The 23,223-nt window shown below is 46.9% G+C and overlaps 1 protein-coding gene across 1 annotated transcript in view; it reads right to left on the bottom strand.

Annotated features, from left to right (window-relative positions):
* UBR4 (ubiquitin protein ligase E3 component n-recognin 4) overlaps positions 1 to 23,223 on the bottom strand; it is a 118,357-nt gene that overhangs the window by 41,119 nt on the left and 54,015 nt on the right. The window contains exons 51-71 of the mRNA XM_065421477.1: positions 22,929 to 22,992; positions 22,306 to 22,440; positions 21,489 to 21,663; positions 20,126 to 20,266; positions 19,566 to 19,687; positions 18,002 to 18,113; positions 15,723 to 15,853; positions 15,405 to 15,582; positions 14,113 to 14,217; positions 11,702 to 11,839; positions 11,034 to 11,208; positions 10,068 to 10,164; positions 9,477 to 9,584; positions 8,903 to 9,019; positions 7,544 to 7,753; positions 6,555 to 6,704; positions 5,048 to 5,275; positions 4,839 to 4,917; positions 3,593 to 3,829; positions 1,903 to 2,071; positions 187 to 331 (exon numbers count right to left, since the gene is read on the bottom strand). Coding sequence (XP_065277549.1) covers positions 187 to 331; positions 1,903 to 2,071; positions 3,593 to 3,829; positions 4,839 to 4,917; positions 5,048 to 5,275; positions 6,555 to 6,704; positions 7,544 to 7,753; positions 8,903 to 9,019; positions 9,477 to 9,584; positions 10,068 to 10,164; positions 11,034 to 11,208; positions 11,702 to 11,839; positions 14,113 to 14,217; positions 15,405 to 15,582; positions 15,723 to 15,853; positions 18,002 to 18,113; positions 19,566 to 19,687; positions 20,126 to 20,266; positions 21,489 to 21,663; positions 22,306 to 22,440; positions 22,929 to 22,992 — 3,016 coding nt within the window. The remainder of the gene's footprint in view (positions 1 to 186; positions 332 to 1,902; positions 2,072 to 3,592; positions 3,830 to 4,838; positions 4,918 to 5,047; positions 5,276 to 6,554; positions 6,705 to 7,543; positions 7,754 to 8,902; positions 9,020 to 9,476; positions 9,585 to 10,067; positions 10,165 to 11,033; positions 11,209 to 11,701; positions 11,840 to 14,112; positions 14,218 to 15,404; positions 15,583 to 15,722; positions 15,854 to 18,001; positions 18,114 to 19,565; positions 19,688 to 20,125; positions 20,267 to 21,488; positions 21,664 to 22,305; positions 22,441 to 22,928; positions 22,993 to 23,223) is intronic.

Genomic DNA, 23,223 nt, shown 5'->3' on the forward strand with positions numbered 1-23,223 from the left:
TGAAGTTTTGATGAAAATTTCAACACAGAAGTTTTCCATCAAAAAATGTTTCAACAGCAAATATGATCAGTTCTACCATTAAAGTTACTCTTAACGCTTGAAAAGGGCCACACATTTAGAAAGGAAAAAAAAAAAAAGAAGTGGGGGAGAGGCCCTCACTTCAGCTGTTCCAGAGTGACACCATACCTTTTTCTCAGTCTGTTGTGTTTTCAGAGAGAAGTATCCCAGGAGATCCACAAACTGGGCAGCCTTCCTTCCATAGGCTGGGAGTTCTGGCCATATTGACCACATGAGATCTAACAGCAGCTCTTGCTGAGACTTGTTAGAGTTCCTGATGGACAAATTACAAATCAAATCAGTTTCTGGAGATGAGTTTAGATAGGCTTTTCGTACCCAGCTCTCAGAGGAGTTACCCAGGTGAGAAATATACCGCCGTCAGTCTAGGCTGCTGCAAAGTACACACAGCAAAATCACCTATGTTGTTTAATCACTCCTCTTCTCTCCACTGAACTAAGTCTAGCATCCTGCTGAATGGTCCTGTGACAACTAACCATAGAGGATTCATCCCACAGAATTTTGCCCTATGCATAAATAAGAACATAAGAGTGGCCATACTGGGTCAGACCAAGGGTCCATCTAGCCCAGTATCCTGTCTTCCGACAGTGGCCAGTGCCAGGTGCCCCACAGGGAATGAACAGAACAGGTAATCATCAAGTGATCCATCCCCTGTCGCTCCTTCCTAGCTTCTGGAAAACAGAGGCTAGGGCAGAGGTGGGCAAACTATGGCCTGCGGGCCACATCCGGCCTGCGGGACCATCCTGCCTGGCCCTTAAGATCCTGGCTGGGGAGGCTAGCCAGCCCTCCTTCCCTGCAGCCACACCGCCACGCAGGCAGTGCGGCTTGCACCTGCCCACCTCCCAGGCTTTCCAATAAGCCAGTCCTGCTGCTCTGAGTGGCATGGTAAGGGGGCGGGGAGAGGCGGGGTTGGATAAGGGGCAGAAGGTCCCGGGGGGCAGTCAGGGGACAGGGAGCAGTTGGATGGGGTGGATGTTCTGAAGGGGGCAGTCAGGGGGCAGGAAGTGGGGGGGGGCAGGCTGTTTGGGGAGGCACAGCCTTCCCTACCCGGCCCTCCATACAGTTTTGCAACCCTGATGTAGCCCTTGGGCCAAAAAGTTTGCCCACCCCTGGGCTAGGGACAGCATTCCTGCCCATCCTGGCTAATAGCCATTGATGGAACTATCCTCCATTAATTTATCCTGTTCTTTTTTGAACCCTGTTCTTGGCCTTCACAACATCCTCTGGCAAGGAGTTCCACTGGTTGACTGTGCGTTGTGTGAAGAAATACTTCCTTTTATTTGTTTTAAACCTGCTGCCTATTCATTTCATAATTTCAATGATATGTGCATCACTTGGTAACAATGATTGTCTGCACCTCTCTAGAAGAAAGAAAGTAATTCTCTCATGATTTCCAAGTTGTACAGAATGGAACAGACAGCCCAGACTCCACACAGTAGAAACTGAACGTTCCCTTTGGGTTATGATCAAAATCCATGGCAGTGAATGAGCCACAAGTGCAGTTAACTGCAAAAATGGTGGAAACAGATCCTCAAGATGATGCTGTCAGCCTGAAGGCTCAAAACACCTGCAGAATGGGCAACTGAGCACCAAGACTTCAGACAAATAAGCACTTTGGCGTCTGTCCATCTTAGTCTGTAAACTCTTTTGGATAGTCTATTTTGTGACTTGCACAGTGCTGAACACAGACTCAAGAGCACAACTCAAGTGCTAGGAAGCAGTGATTGACAAGTCTGTGCACTGTAATTCACCACAGAATTTTATCTGCTACAAAGGATCCATCTATGAGAAAAACTGTGGCTTTGAATAGGCCCTTTAAACACCCACCTGTAGATGTGGAGTGCCAGGCAGTGTGCCTGCCACCGCACAGAGGAGGAGTTGGACTCCAGCAAAAAGCAGCGCAGGAACTGAATAAGGGTTTCCTTATCAGCAAATTTATTCAGCTGGTTCACCAGAGCTGTGCAGAGCTGGTCTTCTTGGCTGCCAGCGCTCTCACCTGGAGAATAGCAAATGGCACAAGTCAAAAGAGCACAGGAAACGAAACGGATCAAATGCATCACAAGTGTGGCAGATGTATCTGTTTCATGGATGGCATGGCAGAAGAGAGAGACACACATCCCCGGCTGACAACTGTGTGAACTGTAACTGTTCATTGACACAAAACAAGTTTCTGGGTTGGGACTACTGTAGAACCTAAGAGTTACAAACACCATAGTTACAAACTGACCAGTCAGTCAACCACACACCTCATTTGGAACCGGAAGTACACAATCAGGCAGCAGCAGACACAAAAAAACAAATACAGTACAGTGCTGTGTTAAACGTAAACTACAAAAAAACCAAACAATACATAAAGGGAAAGCAACATTCTTCTTCTGCAGAGTAAAGTTTCACAGCTGTATTAAGTCAATGTTCAGTTGTAAACTTTAGAAAGAACAACCACAATGTTTTGTTCAGAGTTACGAACAATCTCCATTTCCCAGGTGTTCGTAACTGAGGTTCTACTGTAGTTCTGAACGAGTGTGCCCTCCATCTTTTATTTTAGAAAATGGAAGCTAGGATCTGTGACTAATGAAAGCGGTGAACGTCTGAAAGGCTTGCCAGGGAGTTTTGGAAATGTACTATACTCCCAGGAGGATCCATACCAGCAGCTCACCCTGCAGCCAGAATGGATCTCCGAAGGGCTTTCCCTACCATAAGGGAGCCCGTGGAGTCGGAGGCTTCCAAGGTAATGACGTGATGCAGAGCACTGGAGTGTTACACAGTGGAGAGCTGGGGGACTTGGAGCTGCAGGTTCAATACTTACAGGAACTTACTTTAAATGTATTTTCCCATGCACACAAGCCAGGAGGTGAGGGATAGGCCCTAAGAGGGCCCCCCAAATCATTCGCAGACCGTGAGTGGGGAAAAGTTTGCGCACAGACACGTAGGAGCTGCTGCTTAGGGGCTGAGTGTGCAGCCCCAGTAGCTGCTTCAACTCTCACCCAGTGCCACTTAGGGAGTTTGCATGGTAAGAATTGTGATATATTATGATCCCCATTAGAATTACAGACCCAGCCAATTTATTAAGCATTTGTGAAGGGTCTGTGAGCTCCTCAGCACTTCAAATTTATTTCAGCACCAATTTTAAGGAAGCTTGGCTCCATTCCTGACCCATTCCACTAAACATGCAAACTACAACAAAATTGGCCATGTGTCCGTAAGTGTTTCTTCTGCTCTGCACACGTGGGGCTCTTACAAGAGCCGTGCATGTCTCAGAGCCGGGGACAAGTGCATTTCTATTACCAGGAGCCCTGCAGAACAGGATAGTGGTACAAATAAGCTAACAGCTTGGAGGAGGGATAGCTCAGGGGTTTGAGCATTGGCCTGCTAAACCCAGGGTTGTGAGCTCAATCCTTGAGGGGGCCATTTAGGGATTTGGGGCAAAAATCTGTCTGGGGATTGGTCCTGCTTTGAGCAGGGGGATGGACTAGATGACCTGAGGTCCCTTCCAACCCTGATAGTCTATGATTCACACCTTCTCGTTCTTTTTCCTTTTCTTCCTTCTTGCTCTTTTTGGTGGAGGACTTGCTCTGCGTTGCTGGCTGCCCAGTGCCTGCTGGAGCTGACGTAGAAGAGGTGCTGGATGATCCAGAGGATGAAGTCACAGACAGCACTTTACTGCCGCACAAAGCACAGGACAGGAGCTGCAGAAGAACTGGTGACACTCCCTCGTCTACCAGAAAACTGACTTGTAGGAGAAAATAGAGAACAGCTGCGGAGGAAGGAGAGGAAAAAGTTTAACTCTGAATAAAATAAGTTAAAACCACCCCAAAAGTAGAGCCCTGCAAATCCGTGGGTATCCGCTTCATATCCACGGACCATTTTTGCGGACAGCGCAGATGCAAGAGCTCTGACTGTTAAGAGCCAGGCGAGCAGCTATGAGGAATGTGGCGCGGACCCTCCACCTGCCCTGGGTGAGGGTCTGAGGGGCAGGGACACTGAGCGGGGGGCCTGAGGAAAAGGGACACTGGGTGGGGGGCTGCTTGGGCCCCCTCACAGGGCAGGTGGGGGGGTGAGGTGCAGCTCCCCGCCCAGCTCTTACCGTGGCTGGGCTGCGGCTCCAAGAGCACCCCCCCTCCCCCCCCGCCTCCCTGGCCAGAGGCGGGTCAGGAAGAGCTGTGTTGGCAGCTGTGTGGAGCCTGGGTCCCTACACCTGCCCTGGGTGGGGGGGTCTGTGGGGCAGGGACAGTGGGCGGGGGATATGGGGGGCAAGGACATGGGCCGGAGGCTGCTCAGGCCCCCTGCCTAGGGCAGGTGGAGGGACCCAGGCTCCCCACAGCTGGCTGCAGGGGTGGCTCTCAAAGCCGCAGCCCAACCATAGTAAGAGCCAGGCGGGCAGCCACGGCAGACCCTCCACCTGCCCTGGGCAGGGAGCCCGAGCAGCCCTCGGGCAGCTCCACAGGTTGGTCGGTCACTCTCACTCACGCAATGCCATGTCTCTCGCTCCCCAGTCCAGTGCTCTTCCACTAGAGCCCACTGTCTACTTCATTTCTTTTTACTTTCTCTAGCCACAGAACAGAAGCTACCAATAAACACTGATAATTAGTGTTAGAAACAAATCCTGGGCAACTCCAAGCTCTTCTTTATCCCTTCCAGCTCCCCTGTGCTGAATGTCAAAACAGACACTCTCTTTCAGCAAAGAGCTAAGAAACCCCGGATCAAATCTAAGCTTACTACGAACTGCCTCCGTTCTCTAAAATACTGTCACGGAGAAAACTCACAATCATCTTTAATGCAGAATTTCTGCCAGTTCACTGTTCGCTGCGTGGCGATCTCTGCACAAGCCTTCAAGTGTTCCATCTGAAATGCAGAGTAGCATGGGATTTAGCAGCAAGTCAACTGTTCTGCTAATGTCACCTTTTTTAAACGCGGCATGCCTCTCTCACTATATGCACATACGTTTTATCCACTGAAACACAATTCTCCTTACCAGGCTGATCAGTGTATCATACTGCAGGGCAGAGCCTGAACTTGCAGTGACCACACTTGCCCGCAGATAAATCCCTTGTTCTTCCAGGAGTTTTTTGATACCGCGAACATGAGAATCCAAAGTGTGCAGGTCTCGGAGCTGGCGGTACTTCTCCTTTGATCCACAGATGAAGAGAAGGAGTTTGCGGACTTGGCGGCGTACAAACGGAGTCTGCTGGATCATCAGGTACTAGACAAAGCATTCAACATGAGTGCTGTGAAATCAATAGTTGACCTATGTCATCACAGCAATCATAAGATCTCAAGGTGGATCAAGCTAACATGAATATTATTTCCACAGGTAAAGAGGAAATGGAAATGCATTTAGCAGCTTCTCAGTTGGGGGAGGGGATAGCTCAGTGGTTTGAGCCTTGGACTGCTAAACCCAGGGTTGAGAGTTCAATCCTTGAGGGGGCCATTTAAGGATCTGGGGCAAAAATCTGTCTGGGGATTGGTCCTGCTTTGAGCAGGGGGTTGGACTAGATGACCTCCTAAGGTCCCTTCCAACCCTGATATTCTATGATTCTAAGGTACTGGGACCATCAACCCAACAAGTCTCAGGCAGAAGAGAAGTTGTACAGCAATGCTATGTAGTACTGGAGCTAGTGGTTATGAAACGATATCCTGCAGGGTCATTCCATGGCATAGTTATCCAAGCGACCTATGAGCTCCGGTTAAAGGCCTGAACAAGCTTTACTGAGGCTACATCTACACTACAGGGGGGGGGTCGATTTAAGATACGCAAATTCAGCTACGCGAATAGCGTAGCTGAATTCGACGTATCAGATCCGACTTACCCTGTTGTGAGGACGGCGGCAAAATCGACTGCCGCGGCTCCCAGTCGACGGCGCTTACTCCCACCTCCGCTGGTGGAGTAAGCGTGTCGATTCGGGGATCGATTGTCGCGTCCTGACGAGACGCGATAAGTCGATCCCCAAGAGATCGATTTCTACCCGCCGATTCAGGCGGGTAGTGTAGACCAGGCCTGAATTAACAGCTGCACTACAGGTTATGACAAATGTAGGAGGATGTGTGGCTGCCTGGGAAAATAGGTATGTGTGTACGTGTCTGGGGGGAACCCACAAATCTAAGCTGCCCGTTGAAATAAATGCACCCCCCAAACCCATAATTTGTTCTAAAGAACATCAGTGAAGTACTAGCAACACATTTTCACACTAGACCACTATCTAGCAGAAGGCTCTTGATTCTAGACCAGCAAACAGTGTTGAATTATGGATAGTAACGGCAACACTATCTGTGGAGCATGCGCTCCCATAGCTGCTTGCTCGTATAGACATATACAGTATTGAGGTGCTAGCCTTCTTACATGGGGGAGCGGGAGAAGGCTCTCAGATCAGTCACACCAAAGTTAGGGCTCTCCCAGGGAGGATACCATTATTTACTTCCTTTTCTTACCACCCATAAATCCTACATCCCACTTCCAGGAGCACCATATGTTCCTCACCTACCTCAGACAGGAAGTAGAACCAGGAATGATCGAAGATGGGTGGTGGGATCCGGGAGTTTGTGTCAGCAATTTTCTTGATTTGATAAGGTAAGCGCAGCACCATCTCGGTCAGAAGCTGAGTATAGGCCTCAAAAACATCTGCTGCATGACCCTGAAGCGGAGAAATTCAGTGGGTTAGCTAGGATATGGAGCGTGAGCACAGAACACTCCCATCTTCCAAGCATGGTAAGTTGAGGGGGGGGGGGGGGGGGGGGGAGGATTGCTTTTTTCCCTATAATCAGAATGATCCTTATTGCTATTTCATTTATTCTCAATTGCACCTTTACAGCTAACATGAAAACCCTTGATTGGCAGATGAACACAAAACCAGCAAGCCCCTATGGTGAGTGTAATAAAATGCAGTGGTTATGGTGCAACAGGTCTCCCTGCCCTTAAAAATTTTAATGTTCTGTCCTTCAAACCAGAAAGCATTCTATCGTTTAATTAGGCTTCCATTCTACTGCACCTATGCATAAATCAAAGCCTTTGATGCCAGTGGAAGTTTACAATAAAGACACCATGGTGGTTAAACAAGCCTAGGATTTAGCTTGTAAAAAATGACTGCAATTGGGCAAACAACTGCAAGGCATCCTTGCCATGGTAAACAGCAGTGGTTTGTGGATCTTTGCCTGCCAAGCAAAAGAATTCACCCCACAGAGTAGCATCCCTTGAGAAAGATTCATGTTTAAACAAGAGACAATGACAGCAGCTCCAAAGAATTGCATGGCGCAGGAATGCAACAACAAACATGGCTCTAGTGTCAGAGAGCATCAAGCAGTCCCAGATGTCAGTAAGGACTCTAGAACTCAGGAGGACAAATTTTGAATCGATGGAGAGAGACAACAGCAGGCCAGATGCTAGATACTCCTACAGCAGTTTAGCAAGGAAGAGCTCCATGCCGGTGGTTAGATGTTGATACAGGTTATGATGGCGGCATGGTGCGGAACTCACCTTCACGTATTGCCGGAGAAAGAAGGGGCCCATGTCAGGTGGAGAAGAGGTAGTGTGGGGTTTCAGCAGCTGGCTGGTGGCTACGGGCTCCTCATCATTCTGCTGGCTTTTCCAGTATTCCAGCAGAGACTTCAGAACGTGCAGACAGTAATCAACTGCGCCAGAGCTCAGCAATGCTGCAGCAGTGGCGCTGGAAATGAGGGAAGAAGACTGACAGGGGAATAAAAAGGTTACTCCACTCCTAAAAAGCAGCTGTTTCAGTAAAGCAGACAAAGTCATTAGCACCAAACAGCCATTTGCAGACATTATAGGGGTAAGAGGGCAGATTTTGCTGAAACTTTATGGACAGTTTTCATGTTTGGGGTTTGAGTTTCTTTTAAAAGAAAAAAAAAAATCAACTGAAATATTTACAGAGACTCTTTTGAACAAGCGCTTAGTAAAGAAAAACAAACACAATCTCCTCCTAAGTCTAATCTCCCCTTGACACATGTGCCAGAGGCCACTGAGCTGTGGATTAGAAGACTAGTTGGTTTTTTTTAAATTGGGATTTCTATTTGTTTATCTGGGATTTGGCCAGCTGGGGGTGAGCGCCGCTAAAGAAAGAGTCGCGGCTGCAGATGCCGCTCAGAGGCTCTGCCCCACCCAGGTATTACTCCACCTGCATTCTGCAAGACGATGAGCTTTGATTTCTGTGGGAAGCTCAAGTGAATAACAAAGGCTAGAGAAAAAGCGGCTGTAAATAAAACTATTAAAGCAGCCCTGTAAATCCAAACAAACCCCACAGCTCATAAGCTCATTAAAATTTGATGCAGTTCAGACTAAATTTTTAACCTCTATGCTTTTTTATTAATCTCCTTCCCACCACACATACTGTTTTTATGCCTTATTACCGTACCTTTTAGCAACAAATATCTAAGGAATCCTCTTAGCGACTTTTACGTTGACACAGCAGCATATTGCTTTCCAATAATCACATTACAAATCCCCTTTAACTCCTTCAGTGCCAAGGTGGTTTAAGTAAACTCTGCTAGGCCGTTTTAAGAAATACCTTTCTCTGCTGCCTCTATTCCAAATCAACAATGGACTAACTCAGCTACTGCCACTGGAACAAACTTATCTAGTCTCACTGTCCTGCTGGCTTCCCCTCTAATTCCTGCTGGGGTCTTTTCCCATGATGGCCAAGTTGCGGCAACATTGGACACTCCCCACAAGGATGCACCAAAGCACATCCAGTCATCCTGAGTTCCAGAATATCCATTCCAGAGAGCCCCCCCCCAGTCACTCTTCGCCTGGTGAAGGACGGGAACTCCTGAAGGTATAGCCCCCTTGCAAAGAAAGTTTAAAGGTGCCAGATTGTACCTCACAAATGGAAGATTTGGATCCCGACTTGGTCCTGGACATGAACACACTAAGCAGCCGCATTACCACCAAGTGCACTTCGTTCAGGGCAGAACGTTCATTCTTCTTAGACACATCCTGCACAGAGAGAGCGGTCACTTTACACAGCTGCATTCCAACTCTAAGATCCTGGGAACCTGTTTATAAATGACACCTTGGCAACAATGGATGTTAGTGTAAATCCCCCGGGTGCTGATGGCAGCACAGACCCCAAAGTATACAGTTATACTGAATAAAACTTGGATGTTCCTGATCACTGCCAAAGCCAGGTCTAAGAGTCTGAATAAAAAGGTAACAATTTATAACTACATTTCATATCGACTTACTGATACCAGGCCTACCAGCGGAGAGTTATACTCCAATACCATTTTCCTCCTCACAAAGTAAAGCAAGTGAAATCAAATGTCTGAACAAGTCTATTTAAAACAAACCCGTTGCTCCCTGGACAACTGCTCTGCCTCAAATGCCCCTTAATGGGATGGGTCCCAACCCATAAGCTCTAGCAAGCTGCAAGTGTTTGCTCATATCACCCTACCTTTTTATCCATGCCCAGTTCTGCGATGAGTTGGGACAGAAGGTTATCTAGAGCACCCTTGTCCTTCTCATCTTCACCATCTAGGTCTGTTGTGAGCATCAGAATAACCTGGAAACACAGAAATTGGAGAGGCACTGAAGTCAGGCTCCATTATCACCGCGCGAGAGATGGACTATCTCCATACAACACTCCACAGAGGAATCCCAGATTCCAATACTCTCTCCGTCCATGAATCATGCTTATACCATCACATCTGATTATTAACATTTGGTATGGTCAGCAAAGACCGTATCTGTCTAAGTGACTAAGGATACTCGAAGGGGTTTTAGCCATATTGGTAAGAGAAAAGGAATGCTGAAGGGGAGCAACAGAGTATAAATCTAGCAGAAACTCATAGGGACAGAACACTGCCTATGAGACTCAACGGTATGAAGAATGGTCTACAAGATCGAACGAGAAAGGCCTTGTAATATGATTTGGTTGGTGGGGTGAGGAAGATGGAAAACGTACGCAGAATTTTGTTGAAAAAATTGTTAGATATTTGTTAACCACCAAACAACAGGGTCTCTTGATCTTTCCTCAGTAAGCTACCTGCATGTAAGGAATGGCACGGACTCCTCCAACATTACGCAGCTGGGGTAAGGTCTGCAACAGCCTCTCCAAAAGCATCAAACGGACCATGTGCAGTCTAGAGAGTTAGATATCAAGAATCAGACATGAAGCAATTAAGTGTCAGACATTCTGTAATAAAAGTGAAACCCAAAAGCATTATAAATGGGACACCCTGATATGTCAGCAAAAATTCACTTCCTGACAAGTTTGAGCTGACCAAATTAGAAAGGCCAAATCAGATGCCAGAGAGGCCTTTTACAGGCAAGTAATGTCAAAGGCAAAATCAACTCTGGCATCAGAGAAATAATTAAATTAGTACTCTGCTTCAGAGTGCTTTTCCCAGCACAATTACCTGCAGAATGAAACTGACCAGGGACATATGTCACAAGTCCATTCCAATCTGCAGAGGGCGCCCCTGGGAAAGTGGTTGATCATCTGTTGCCAGGTCAAAGAAGAAGGGGAAAACCAATGAGAAACTGCACTGAGATTGTTGCAGACTGCGGTTTTTTTGTTTGTTTTTTTTTGAAGTATAGAGCATGCTTGACAGACACTATCCTGGGCAGCCTACATTATGTTTCCCCACTGAATGTCAGATGTTACCAAGATTTAAGTTTTAGTGAGTGGCTCACTAGACATATGTGTCTAACATTCAGATTGTTCATCCCTGCAAGTATAACTCCTCAGACAAAGTCTCATGGGACACACAAGTGACAAGGCAGAATGACAGATGCATGGATGGAAACAATGGCTTGCTCTATGCACAATAATTGTTGGAGACCAGTGAGATGGACTTTTGGCCTCTGATCTCTATCACAGCTGTTCATTATTCTCTATGGATTTATAGTATCTCCTAGGCCCATTTCCCCCCCATGAAAATGTAACATCAGTGGCACGTGAGTGGGTCCCCGCTGATCTATTTCTCCATGGGAAAATAAAGCTTCAGACCTATTGCTGGTGTGGACATCGCCTTCAGCTTCTCCTTCGCCTTCTCCTTCCGAACCATCCCCTTCCTGCTGCCCTGTGGTGGTACTGATGGCACCGGTGCTTGAGCTGACACTGCCTGGCCCAGCTGGATGGCCCTCAGCTGTAGTGTCACCATACGCGCTGCTGCGGCCAGACACTGAAGAAGGAAAGGGGACATGAGCACAACTGAACACGATCTCCACTATGCCTCATAGCAAACTGCAAAGCTGAATGACCATTTGGGATAATCATTCTTTGGATTCAGGAAGGGGGAAAGGTGTCTGTGGCTAGCTTCAAAGGCCAAAAAAGAGCTTTATTTCTGTACAAATTATTTTAACACCACATAGCAACTGTGTGTGTGAATGGGCAATTTTTATTATATAGGTTTCACCCAAAGTAAGAGCTTAAATGAAATGGAGTCAATACAGGAAACTTATTAAATGAATCCTGCATATGTAGTTTGTAAAGCACATTGAGATGAACATTAAGATAGTCGACATATCCTTACCATGCACTAAAGAATTGCTTCTTTTTGTCAAACAATATTCTTGTCTCTCTCATACACTGTTATAAAATAACTACAGTGCAATCATCTAAATAGTGCCCAAAACATGTAGGCACTGGCCAAATAAGTCACTGAGTGTTATTACCACTGTGATCGCCAGCCACTGAATCCACTGCACTGCCACCACTCTCAGAGCCCACACTGCCGCCATGGTCAGCTGGTGAAGTCCGAAGAGTAGAGCCATCTGTTGCCGCTGTGCTGCCTTCATCATCAGATGCTGGAGCTATGAGAGTAACGAGAGCTGTTACAAGTAAAAACACCGTCTTTATACAACTCTAAAAGAGCATGCTCTAGAGAAAAGCCAAGAGCGACTCCTCAGGTTTCTGTGTCTATTTTCAGTAACCAATCAAGAGGATATGGAAATGTCCCTCACTACTTCGAGTCTGCTGGACAGCTCTGACTAGACAGGTGTCACGAGAAGTCTGGGGGTCTAACTACAGAAAAGAAAACGTCCCCACCAATTCAAGGGATTATCAACCACTGGGAAGAGTTACACTTGGTCAGGGCCGGCTCTAGGATTTTTGCAGCCCAAAGCAAAAACAATTTTGGCCGCCCCCCCCCCCCCCGTTCTTTAATTACCCCATCCCCAGCCCCGCCTCAACTCCGCCCCTTCCCCAAATCCCCAGCCCTGCCTCCTCCCCCCAGGCTCTCAAGCCTAGGAAGGAGGGAGGGAGGGGGAGAAGCGGCGCCCGCGCCGCGGCCACTCGGAGTCTCCCCCTCCCTCCCCGGATTGAGAGCCTGGGAGGGAGGGGGAGACTCCGAGTGGCCGCGGCGCGGGCGCCGCTTCTCCCCCTCCCTCCCAGGCTCTCAAGTCTGGGAGGGAGGGGGAGCAGCGGCGCGCGAAACGGCCGCTCGGGATCTCACCCTCCCTCCCAGGCTCTCAAACCTGGGAGGGAGGGGGAGATCCCGAGCGGCCGTTTCGCGCGCCGCTGCTCCCCCTCCCTCCCAGGCTCTCAAGTCTGGGAGGGAGGGGGAGCAGCGGCGCGCGAAACGGCCGCTCCGGATCTCCCCCCCCTCCCAGGTTTGAGAGCCTGGGAGGGAGGGGGAGACTCCGAGCCTCCACGGCGCGCAAATCAGCTGTTTTGCGCGCCGTGGCAGCAGCAGCGGAGGTGAGCTAGGGCGGCCGGGGCACATTTTTAGGGGCGGCATTCTGGCGCCGGCCATGCCGCCCCTAAAAATGTGCCGCCCCAAGCACCAGCTTGTTTTGCTGGTGCCTAGAGCCGGCCCTGCACTTGGTTGCTTATTAAATGAAAATTACTTCAGCAGCTCTACTATATGAAGGAAGAATCTCTTGCTATAATTACGCTCAGATTAAAACCTTTCAGAACAGAGGAGGAACAGAACACACTATCAAACGCATCTGAAACCAACTAGAATAGTAGTGCTCTCGATACTTGAGCTTAGAAGCAAATTCTGCTCTGCTTCTTAGGTTAGAAACCGTGGGCCAAATTTTCTCCAGGGACCACACACTAGCCTCCATCACTGTACAATCATCCCTCTGCTTGGGCACTGCTTTAAATCCAATATCCGCATGCACAAGTGAGGATTATTTGCACACTTAATGAATGGTATCAACTATCATCTGTTAGAACAAGTGGTAGTGCTCAAAAAAGGGTGTGCATGAGCTTTTGTTCACAAACAATGGAGAATAGGCTCTTGAAAGGGTTGCCCTGCGGTTGGAGACAGATCAAAAAGGGTTAAAGAAATATGCTGTGTTCACGATCCTTAAACCTTCCTAAGGGTATGTCTACACCCAGTCGCTAGTTCGGCGGCTGGGAATCGAAGTTCTGGGTTCGACTTATCGCGTCTTGTCTGGACGCGATAAGTCGAACCAGGAAGTGATCGCCGTCGACTGCGGTACTCCAGCTAGACGAGAGGAGTACCGCGGCGTCGACGGGGGAACCGCGGCGTTGACGGGGGAGCCTGCCTGCCGCGTGTGGACCGAGGTAAGTTCGAACTAAGGTACTTCGAACTTCAGCTACGTTATTCACGTAGCTGAAGTTGCGTACCTTAGTTTGAATTGGGGGGTAAGTGTAAACCAAGCCTAATTTAAAAAAAAATAAAAATCTGGAAAGCTTAATAATTTGAGCTGCTGATGTGCCATATCAGACCTGCCATTATACCTTTTAAGTGTAAGTATCCAAACTGAGCAGAGGTGCTCTTCCAGAAGTGAAAAATTCACAAGAGCTCTAAAGCAGAATGCTAATTGAATCTAATGGATCTCTTGGGTTTCACTGACAATCTACATTTTAGCTGTGCGACCTGGGAAGCAGGCTGCTGGAAAAGTTTCCTCCTGAACTCCAGATTTCTGGGGCTGATTGTTCATTTTTAAAGCAAAAACCCAATGACGGTGACTGCTTGGCAAAACGGTGACTGCTTGGCAAAACTGTATTCAAAATGACTAAGTGACCTGCAGGAGGTACTGCAGTGCAGGCAGCATTGCTATAGGGTTCAAGATGCCCTCAGAGACTTTCATATCTTCTTGTGAACAGTTACCTGATGCTGTGGTGTCGGAGAGAGTTCCAGCATCAAGAGATGAAGAACTGGGGGCTTGGCCAGACAGTCCCAGGCTCTGTAGTCCAAGTGCACTGCTGCTGCTCCCTGTGAGAGGTGAACACACAACACTGACTGTCAATACATCTCTGAACTGTCTACACAGTGCCTTAGTCAACACAAGTTAGGGTGTAAATTATGAGTACCAGTGTGACACGCACTAACTACACTGTGTGGACCCTGCTGGTGTGCACGGAAAGTTCCCAAGTGCAGGTTAGTGTAATATTGTTTTGAAATAGCATTAGATGTACATGCCCTAGGGAATAGCAGAGTCCACATGGGCCAGTTAGTGCACGCCATGCTGGTGCTCATTAGAATTTACAGGCCAGCTGGTGCAGACTAAGGCATCGTGTAGACAAGTTTTCAGTATCATAGAATCATAGATTATTAGGGTTGGAAGGGACCTCAGGAGATCATCTAGTCCAACCCCCTGCTCAAAGCAGGATCAATCAATCAATCCCCAACTAAATCCCCAAATGGCCCCCTCAAGGATTGAACTCACAACCCTGGGTTTAGCAGGCCAACGCTCAAACCACTGAGCTATCCCTCCCCCCCAGGGATATGACTAAGCCTTCTGCTTTGAATACCTTCAAGGTAACACACAATGGACAAAACTTTAAGCTGGTTTACATTTATCCCCACATGTCCTGATTCCATCTTGCTGGCTTTGCTCTGCACAAGCCCCTCAGCCAACTGTTCCCCAGTCATCTAAGTATTTTTTCTCATGCCAGCTCTTATACTTGATGCAGTCTGCCTATCTCCTATGCCAGTTGGCCACCCACTACTCATTCAAATCCCTCCTTAGAGGGCACTTCCTCCACAAAGGCTCTTTGTGATAACTTGGCAATGATAGAAATGTATGTGAACAAAAGCTAAAAATACACATAAGGGGTGGGGCAGATGTTGGTTAAGAGTAGTATTGCCTCTCATGGCTTAATAGGTCTCATCTGCTCCAGTTCCAATCCACTGCACCCGATGGTCATTTGGGAGTGGAAGGATGATCTCGTTTTTAAGGCACTGGACTGGGAGTCAGGAGATCTTGGTTCAATTCCAACTTTGCCTCAAATTTCTTATGCAGCCTCAGACAAGTCAGGTAGGCTGAGATTTTCCAAAAGGATCCTAGGGAATTAAGTGCCTATCTCAAATAGGGAATTCAATGCAAGATTGGTTTCTAAATCCCCAAGGCCCTTTGAAACTGGGATTCCAATCTGTCTCAGATAACATGCACATCTTACCTTGCTGGTCTTGTTGCAGGCTCAGGGCAATGGCTAGTTCCACCATTGTTTCATCATCTGCATCTGGAGGAATGTCCAGCATGGGTGGGAATCCCTCTGCTCCAGCCAGGAGAGCCTCCAGAGGAGAAGGGTTGCCATTATTCACATTTTCAGAAGTCTCCAGCACCATTGACTCAGACTAAGGAGAAGGAACACAGACAGCGCTTCTACCAGATCACCCCCATCCAATGGAGTGCTTGGGGTTGAACAACCGCAATTAAACTAAACCTAAGTACTTTTTAAAATAAAGACTCCAAACAAAAAAAACTCTGGGCTCACCACCATCTCAAAGTCCCCGTGATCCACCTCGCTTTGCTCCTGGCTCTCTTGTCGAATATGCTCGCCATTTGCTATCCCAGAGCTCTGCATTTTGTCTTCTGCATCGTCGTCGTCATCATCGTCCTTATCTCCTGGGCCACAAAAATACCATTCACAAACACACCCTTTCCTCATCCCTTTCTCTCCACACTAATGCGCGGAGCAGCGGGCAATGCTGACCAACACACCAGTGCTGTCTGTAATGGCAGAGTTCTGCACAGCTATGTGGGAGACCCAGGGTATTTCCCCACTCTCTTGCTCTGCTGGCTGGCAAAGACTGGGACAATTGTAACTAAGGTAGAATGCTCAGCACCCGAGTGCTTCTAAGCTGTACACCCTCTATGTAAGGAGCAGCACTGATGGGACTCCGTAGGGACTTTCGTACAGTCATCCTCGGTTGTGAGGGGAGGCAAACATGAAGCCTCAAGGTGAGGGAATGCAAAGATTCATCCTCAGGGATGCAGAGGACACCCAGGAACAGAGGGAGAACAGGGGAAAGCTCTATAACGCAAAAAACACCCTCTCACAATGCCACTGTTCTTAGGTCACTCAATTATAAAGTGACTAACAGGCTGGCTTGGGGAAGTCAGGAGTAAGAGACAGGTTTTGTTTCACCCTCAAAATGAAAAAGCTAAGTCCTTGCAGGTGCAGGGTATCATAAAAAGGAACAACTCAAGTTGCTCTGTAGCAACTCCCTGGCCAATCCTGGAGGAAGCCATTTCCAGCTTTCCTCAGCCAGGATTATCAGCACAATACAGTGCTTTTGAGGTGGAAGAGAAGAAAAAAAATTGTTTACAGGAAAAGCTCTGTGCAGGATCCTACAATGTAAACAGGTTGATCATTAACCTTCTCCTGCTTTAACTGTATAGTAACAGTCCTTAGGAATCCATCTAAGAAAACTTCAGATTTTGGAGGATGAGCTACACAAAGCTGAGGGAAGAAGAGAACACTTCCAAAATCCCTCTTGTGCCACCCCTCCCCCCGCCTACATTTTGGGAAATAATTATCCTTGCATACGGGAAAGGAAACCCACATGGATGGGCCAGGGGACTGATAATGGGGGGAAAAAGAGTCTTACACCAAGTTCAAACCCATCCAGGTTGGCAGTGACTAATTGTTCAGATCACTGTTTCTTGGCTACATCAGGGATGGAGAACCTCCTGCCTGAGGCTTCTTTTCATCCGGCCTACGGTAAGTCTCCGCACCGCGGGCCAGACACCCTGAGCCTCAGCGCCACCCCCGTGGGGTTGTAGCTACGAGCGCCGGCTCGCCGGCATGTCCCTGCAGCCCCTAGGCACAAGTGCGATCAGGGAAGCTCCGTGTGCTGCCCCCGCCCCCAGTGCCAGCTCTGCAGCTCCCATTGGCCGTGAACCGCGGCCAATGGGAGCGGCAGGCGCAGGCAGAGCCACCTGGCCCCTCAGGGAGCAGAGCAGCATGGAGCCAGGGCAGGCAGGGAGCTGTGTGAGACCCCCGACTGATTTTTGATGTGCGTCAATGGCCCCGGATAGAAAAAAGGTTCCCCACCCCTGGCTACATGAAATAAATTGGCTGTCTGGGTGGTCACTGTTCTAGTCTCAGCAGACATACCAAGAACTGGATGGGTAGATAATGCACACTCTTTACACAGATGTGGCTACTCCAAAACAGGGCAGAGGTACAATGGTGGGAAGGAAACCTGCATTGTCCTCCATTTAGCCATAGATCAGATACTTCCGTCTCTACTGTGGCACCTTCCACCAGCCATTAAGTTCTAAAAATATTTCTCTCTTGGATGGAGACCTGATTGGCTAATTTTAGCCTGGAGCAAAAGTTTACAGCCAACTTTTAAACCCATGAAAGTACAGACAGAAATGTCGATACAGTCTGCTCTATCACAGTCTAGACGGGATAAACAGTGTGGAACTATATATTAAGTGGGGGCATTACACACAGCATTACATTATGTAGCGTTACACAAGATGCCAATTTGAGAAATCAGGTTTGTGTAGGGTGACCAGATGTCCTGATTTTATAGGGACAGTCCCGATTTTTGGGTCTTTTTCTTATATATGCTCCTATTACCCCCCACCCCCGTACCGATTTTTCACATTTGCTGTCTGGTCACCTAGGTTTGTGGGTTGTTTTTAAAGGACTGGATTTTCCCCTTGCTAAGGGTGAGCTCATATCACATGATCTTATATGAACTTTTGTGCATAAGGTGGTCCAGATTAGTCAAAAGCAGAGAGGAAGGTTATGCGTACCCATGGGGGTGTTGCTGCGAGGAGAAGATGGCAGCGTCACGTGTCTCCGCTTGTTCCTCGGCCTCAGCACTCGAATTAAAGCTTGTTTACAGGAAAAGCTCACTGCAGGATCCTGCAATGTAAACAGATTGGTCATTAACCTTCTCATGCTTTACCCGTATATTAACAGTCCTTATGATTCCACCTAAGAAATACCCAGCTGACTCTCTATTAGTCATCATGCAAACATATAGCACAGCTATTGTCTTCCCCATTATAACACTTTTTACTATTCCCTAAGGCAACTATGATCATCTATCCCATGCTACCACATGGCAAGCATACAGTATATACTCTCCCCCTCTCTACAACCTCTATTCTTTACCATTAATTTCTACCCCTTTATAATACCAATCTCTGGCACAACTGATGCCAATAGTACAGGCGATCTAGTCCCACTACTCCTTGTTGTAAATGCATAGGATGTTTTCACAATATGTCTGCCTCCTGCTCGTAAGCACATTTCCTCAGCAGTCAGTTTTGTAGTTTGAGCATCGGGTCAAACATTCTTTCTGCTCATGCACATATTATGTTGTACTTTTTTCTACCAACTTTGAGCTTACAATGTCTCGATTTCATCACCGGGAATGTAAGGAGTGACTAACTTTACACTGGCAGCTGAACTGGTATCAAATCTCTAGCAGATGTCTTTCAGCCCTCTCCTGCCCCAACACCCTCCCATATTACGCAAAGGACAATACTCTTGGATATCAGATGGTTGCTTTTAGAAAACTGGGAATTCACAGGTTGACCAAGGACATACTATAAAAAGGGTCCTGAGTAATTCATGATTCCAGCGTTAGAGTTTTATCACAAATCAGGTACCCACATCTAAAAGTTTCATTTATTAATAATAAAAAAGCATCTAGCCCTTAAGGTTGCGAAGATGACCTTAAAAACATGAAAGGAGTATAAAAGCAACTCAGTACTGTCTGAATTTGCAGTGTGAGAAACAATAGCTCCTCTGAGCTTCTATGAACTGCCCCACTCCTTTCAATGGTGTTGGTTATGACATATAATGGGTACTGATTAAAATGTCACCACTTATCTATTTCACTGCTGATCATAGCCAAAACAGCTAGTGTGCTTAAACCACCTCTCACACCTTTCCAGGAGCCAAAAGCCCCAGCTGCCAAAGACTTCAGCTTCTTTCCTGCCAGTTTCCATAAAGTCAGTTGTGTCCTCAATAAAATTAAGTCAATGGCAAAATAAAACAAATTGAATGTAATATAAAATTAAATAAAACCAGGGATACTGCATTATGCATAGTTACATATAGTTCAACAAGAACCTCCATTTTATAATGTATCTGAGATTGCTAAAGGATATCCAGAGGTGCAGAAGCTAGGGGCGTGACTATAGAAGTTAACTGCAGAAGTTGCTACAGAGTACACGGGGCTTTGACCATACAGCCTCCACCACGCAAACTGCTAGCCTTCTCGTACCACCCTGCCTGTGTTAGACTGTCCTCACACTGTCAGTGGTACAGGAGAAACCAGCATACAATGACAGCAAGATTACGTACAGGACAGAGTAACATTTGCATGTAGATCTTGGATGCTGTGTTGATACAATCCAGTTCACATGTGCAGTATCCATGGATAATGTCCACCAGAGCGTTGACTGTGGCTTCAACATGCGTCAGACCTAAGTAGGAACAAGAGTGTAGGATTGAGAATTACTATTTAGATTAAGCTCTTCAGGAAGGGCCCTTTTGTTTATACCTGTCTGTAAACAGACTAGCACACTGTTGGCATTATAAAAAATAATAAAACATGAAGACCAAAGAAGTTTATACAGACAAGTTCCCTAAAAGTATAAAAACATAATTACTTGGAAAACATTCCACCACCACCAAAAACTTCCATCCGTGTGGCGAGGTATATAAGCCATCACTTCTTATGCTTTTTGTATTTGTACAAGATATAAAAGCATTAGATTGGCATTTATTCATATCATTTAACAGGGAAATATGCAAGCAAATATTAAAACATTTTTTCCCTTTACTAGCTTCATTTCAGATGGGCTGCTTCAAAAATACACAAGCTCCACTTTGGCAAATGACAAGGTTCAGCTTTAATATACCTGGTAAGCAGGCAGGAGCCAGGAAGGCATTTTTGGGTTTTGATGCATGTAGCTTCCAGAAATGGTTGACCAGCTGGGTGATAAAACTACACCCATCTCCTTCAGTGTGTTTCTGGGCTTCCCGTCCTTCTTCACCTCCCTCTGTGAAGGGAGAAAAGTAACCATCAGAACCATGCAGACTCACAAAGCAGGATTTTGGTCACAGAAAGTCAGGAAAATTGTAACACTCATACCAGTGTTTTATGCAATGGGGGAAAATGTGAAAAATTAATTTAAATCTGGAACTCACGTCATGAGCTTAAAGTGGTGCCTATCTTTTTCAATACTGACATATAATGCTCTAAATAGCCTGAGACCCAATTATCTGAGAAATTGCATCTTCCCTGCCTCCCCACTTCCCAGCTATCTGTCAGGGGATACAATGTCTTCTGGACATCTCTCACTCTCAGAGTTCAGCCTTAAGCTTACCATCACCAGTGGCAGGGAAGGGGAAGAGAGTTTGTTAGCAAGCAAGGCACCACTGAGTTAAGTTGATATTGACTACTGCTGAAAGGCAGCCATTGCCTTGATCAGGAGAGCTACCAAATGTCTAATGAATGTTATTCTCATAGACCTGTCCCTGCCATTTCTACTTGATTTAAAAAAAAAAAATTGTTAAAGGGACCCCATTTAAAGCCCCAACTCTCCCACCTTCAACAATCCCAGTAGCTGCTAGGGGCTGGGGAGGAGCGGGAGATGGTCAGACTTTTGCCTCCCCCAGGCCGGTAACAGTGGGCTTTTGTCAGTCTCAACTGACCCCTTTAAAACCTTTGTGCTGGATCTAGTCTGGGACACTTGCCACCAGCACCACTCTATGGCATGTTTCTGAATTAGAGACCCACGCAATGACTACCCAACTTGTATGTAGAACAGATGGCAGCAGACCCCAAAAGTATGGGAGAGAGAATACACAACACATGAGCCTTTACATCTCAGTGAGCTGAAGTCTCTTTGGTCACTCATGCACCACGGAGGATAAAATGCATATGGGAACTGCCAGCCCTTATATAAAGCAGCTGTACAAGCAAAACAACATAAAATATACACAACTATCCAAAGGGGGGAGGGATAGCTCAGTGGTTTGAGCATTGGCCTGCTAAACCCAGGGTTGAGAGTTCAATCCTTGAGGGGGCCACTTAGGGATCTGGGGCAAAATCAGTACTTGGTCCTGCTAGTGAAGGCAGGGGGCTGGACTCGATGACCTTTCAAGGTCCCTTCCAGTTCTAGGAGATAGGATATCACCATTAATAAAAAATAAATAATAATAAATAATAAAAGGGAAAGTTCAATAAAGACAAAAATAGAAATTCAATGGTTTATCCACCTGTTTCCGTCTGTGGCAACTTTGACTCCGTGAAATGGACCAGGTTGTTTGGCCTCATAATAGCGATGGATCGAGCAGTGATCACCAACCTCTGAAACACTTCAGGGTCCAGGTCCTTCCCTTCTTTGTTGGAGGAGCTCAAATACTGAATGGCTTTACTCAGCAAGGCCTGATCCTGCAAAGCAAGGATTATTAAAGACAAACAAGGGAACAGCCGCAGCAAAGGTCTGAAGAGCTAGTGTGGGAGGGAGTAGATGGGACAATTTAGCCTTCACTAAAAAGCAAACTCCCTGTTAACTCTTCACCACCATCACTGTCACATGTGTCAGCAGCAGTAGAAGTCACTCAGTGACAAACAAATTCCACTTGGAGAATGGATTTTCATTTCTCTATATAACTTAAAAGGGTATCAATTCACAGCTGTTTACTGGGTTAGACGATGCAGTAGTCTACATTTTTATGGTATGACTAGATTTTTCAGGTCTAACCATGATTTACCTGATATTGTTCTACAGAATTTGATTCAAACCTGGTTGCCCTGCAGACATCAGACCTATAGGACATAATTTGCAGACTAACTTCAGCATGTCCCAAGATACCCATGTGTTTCCCCCCAGATTAACTGTTACTCTTTAATTAAAATATGGATTCACACCCAAATCTTCAGAGTGTCATGAATACAAAACTCTCTGATGGAAATAAAGACCAGGCAGGCAGGCACATGTTGCCTGGAATAGATGTCCTTTGGGTGCACCTTGTACATCAGCCATGCCACTGGGTAGTTACAGCAGGCTTGGAAAACCCTCCAACAGCTTACCTTGTGGTTATGGTATGCCGAGCGGCTGGTGTGAAGGCTAGCCAGGAGACTCTTGGTTTGCTGCTGGACGCTGGAGGGAGCTGGCATTGAGAGTAGTATGGTAGCCAGTTCCTGAGCTGCAGCCTTGCTCTTTTCCTGTTCCCGGGGACAGACAAAAAGCCTTCAGTAAATTTACCACTGAAAGTGCTATGGGCATGCAAGTCTGACTTCTCAATCACTCCTGCTTCATCCTTCTTGCATTACCTCCCCCTCCCAGGAATGTAGGTTTCCTCCTTGATTCAATATTGCTTTGACATGAGGCTACCTTTATTATTTAGACAGCGTTTTAGGTTTATACATCAGAAAGTTCCTCTTCGGTTTGCTGGGCTCCCACCCTGCTGTATTCACAAACCAGGTCACTGTGCAGCACGAAAATTCCCACCAGCAATAAACCCAAATGCCAATTGTCATTTAAAACTAGTTTCAAATGCTTTTCACTAACTCAAGTTTCAGATCTCTGCTCTGAGCAAAACAGATGCGGCTCTTTTCTGGTATCAGGCCCCTAGGGCTGCAGGAGCTGCTGCTGATCTCTCTCCTCCTCCCCCGTCTTTGAAAGCTCAAGATGTATTCAGAAAGTTACTTGCCTTCTCGTTGACTGGTCCTACAGCAAAGCAGCTTTCCAGTGCTTCTAAAGAACTCACTACTAGCCTGAAGGGAGAAAGGAAAGCAGGCTTGAGTACAGCAACCCTTCTCTCTCCTTAGCACTTTGCTTTATGCAGGCTACAGTCATGAGTAGCTCAGTAACCGCTAACGAATGCCAAGTACAAAATCAAAGCATGATAAAACCTGCCACAGGCACCATGCATATCATTTCATTGTGTTACAGACCAGAGTTAAACCTGGCTCACGCTCACAGACAAACTTAGGACTGCTTTAATA

Source organism: Emys orbicularis, chromosome 22 (genome assembly GCF_028017835.1).
Source record: "Emys orbicularis isolate rEmyOrb1 chromosome 22, rEmyOrb1.hap1, whole genome shotgun sequence".
NCBI lineage: Eukaryota > Metazoa > Chordata > Testudines > Emydidae > Emys > Emys orbicularis.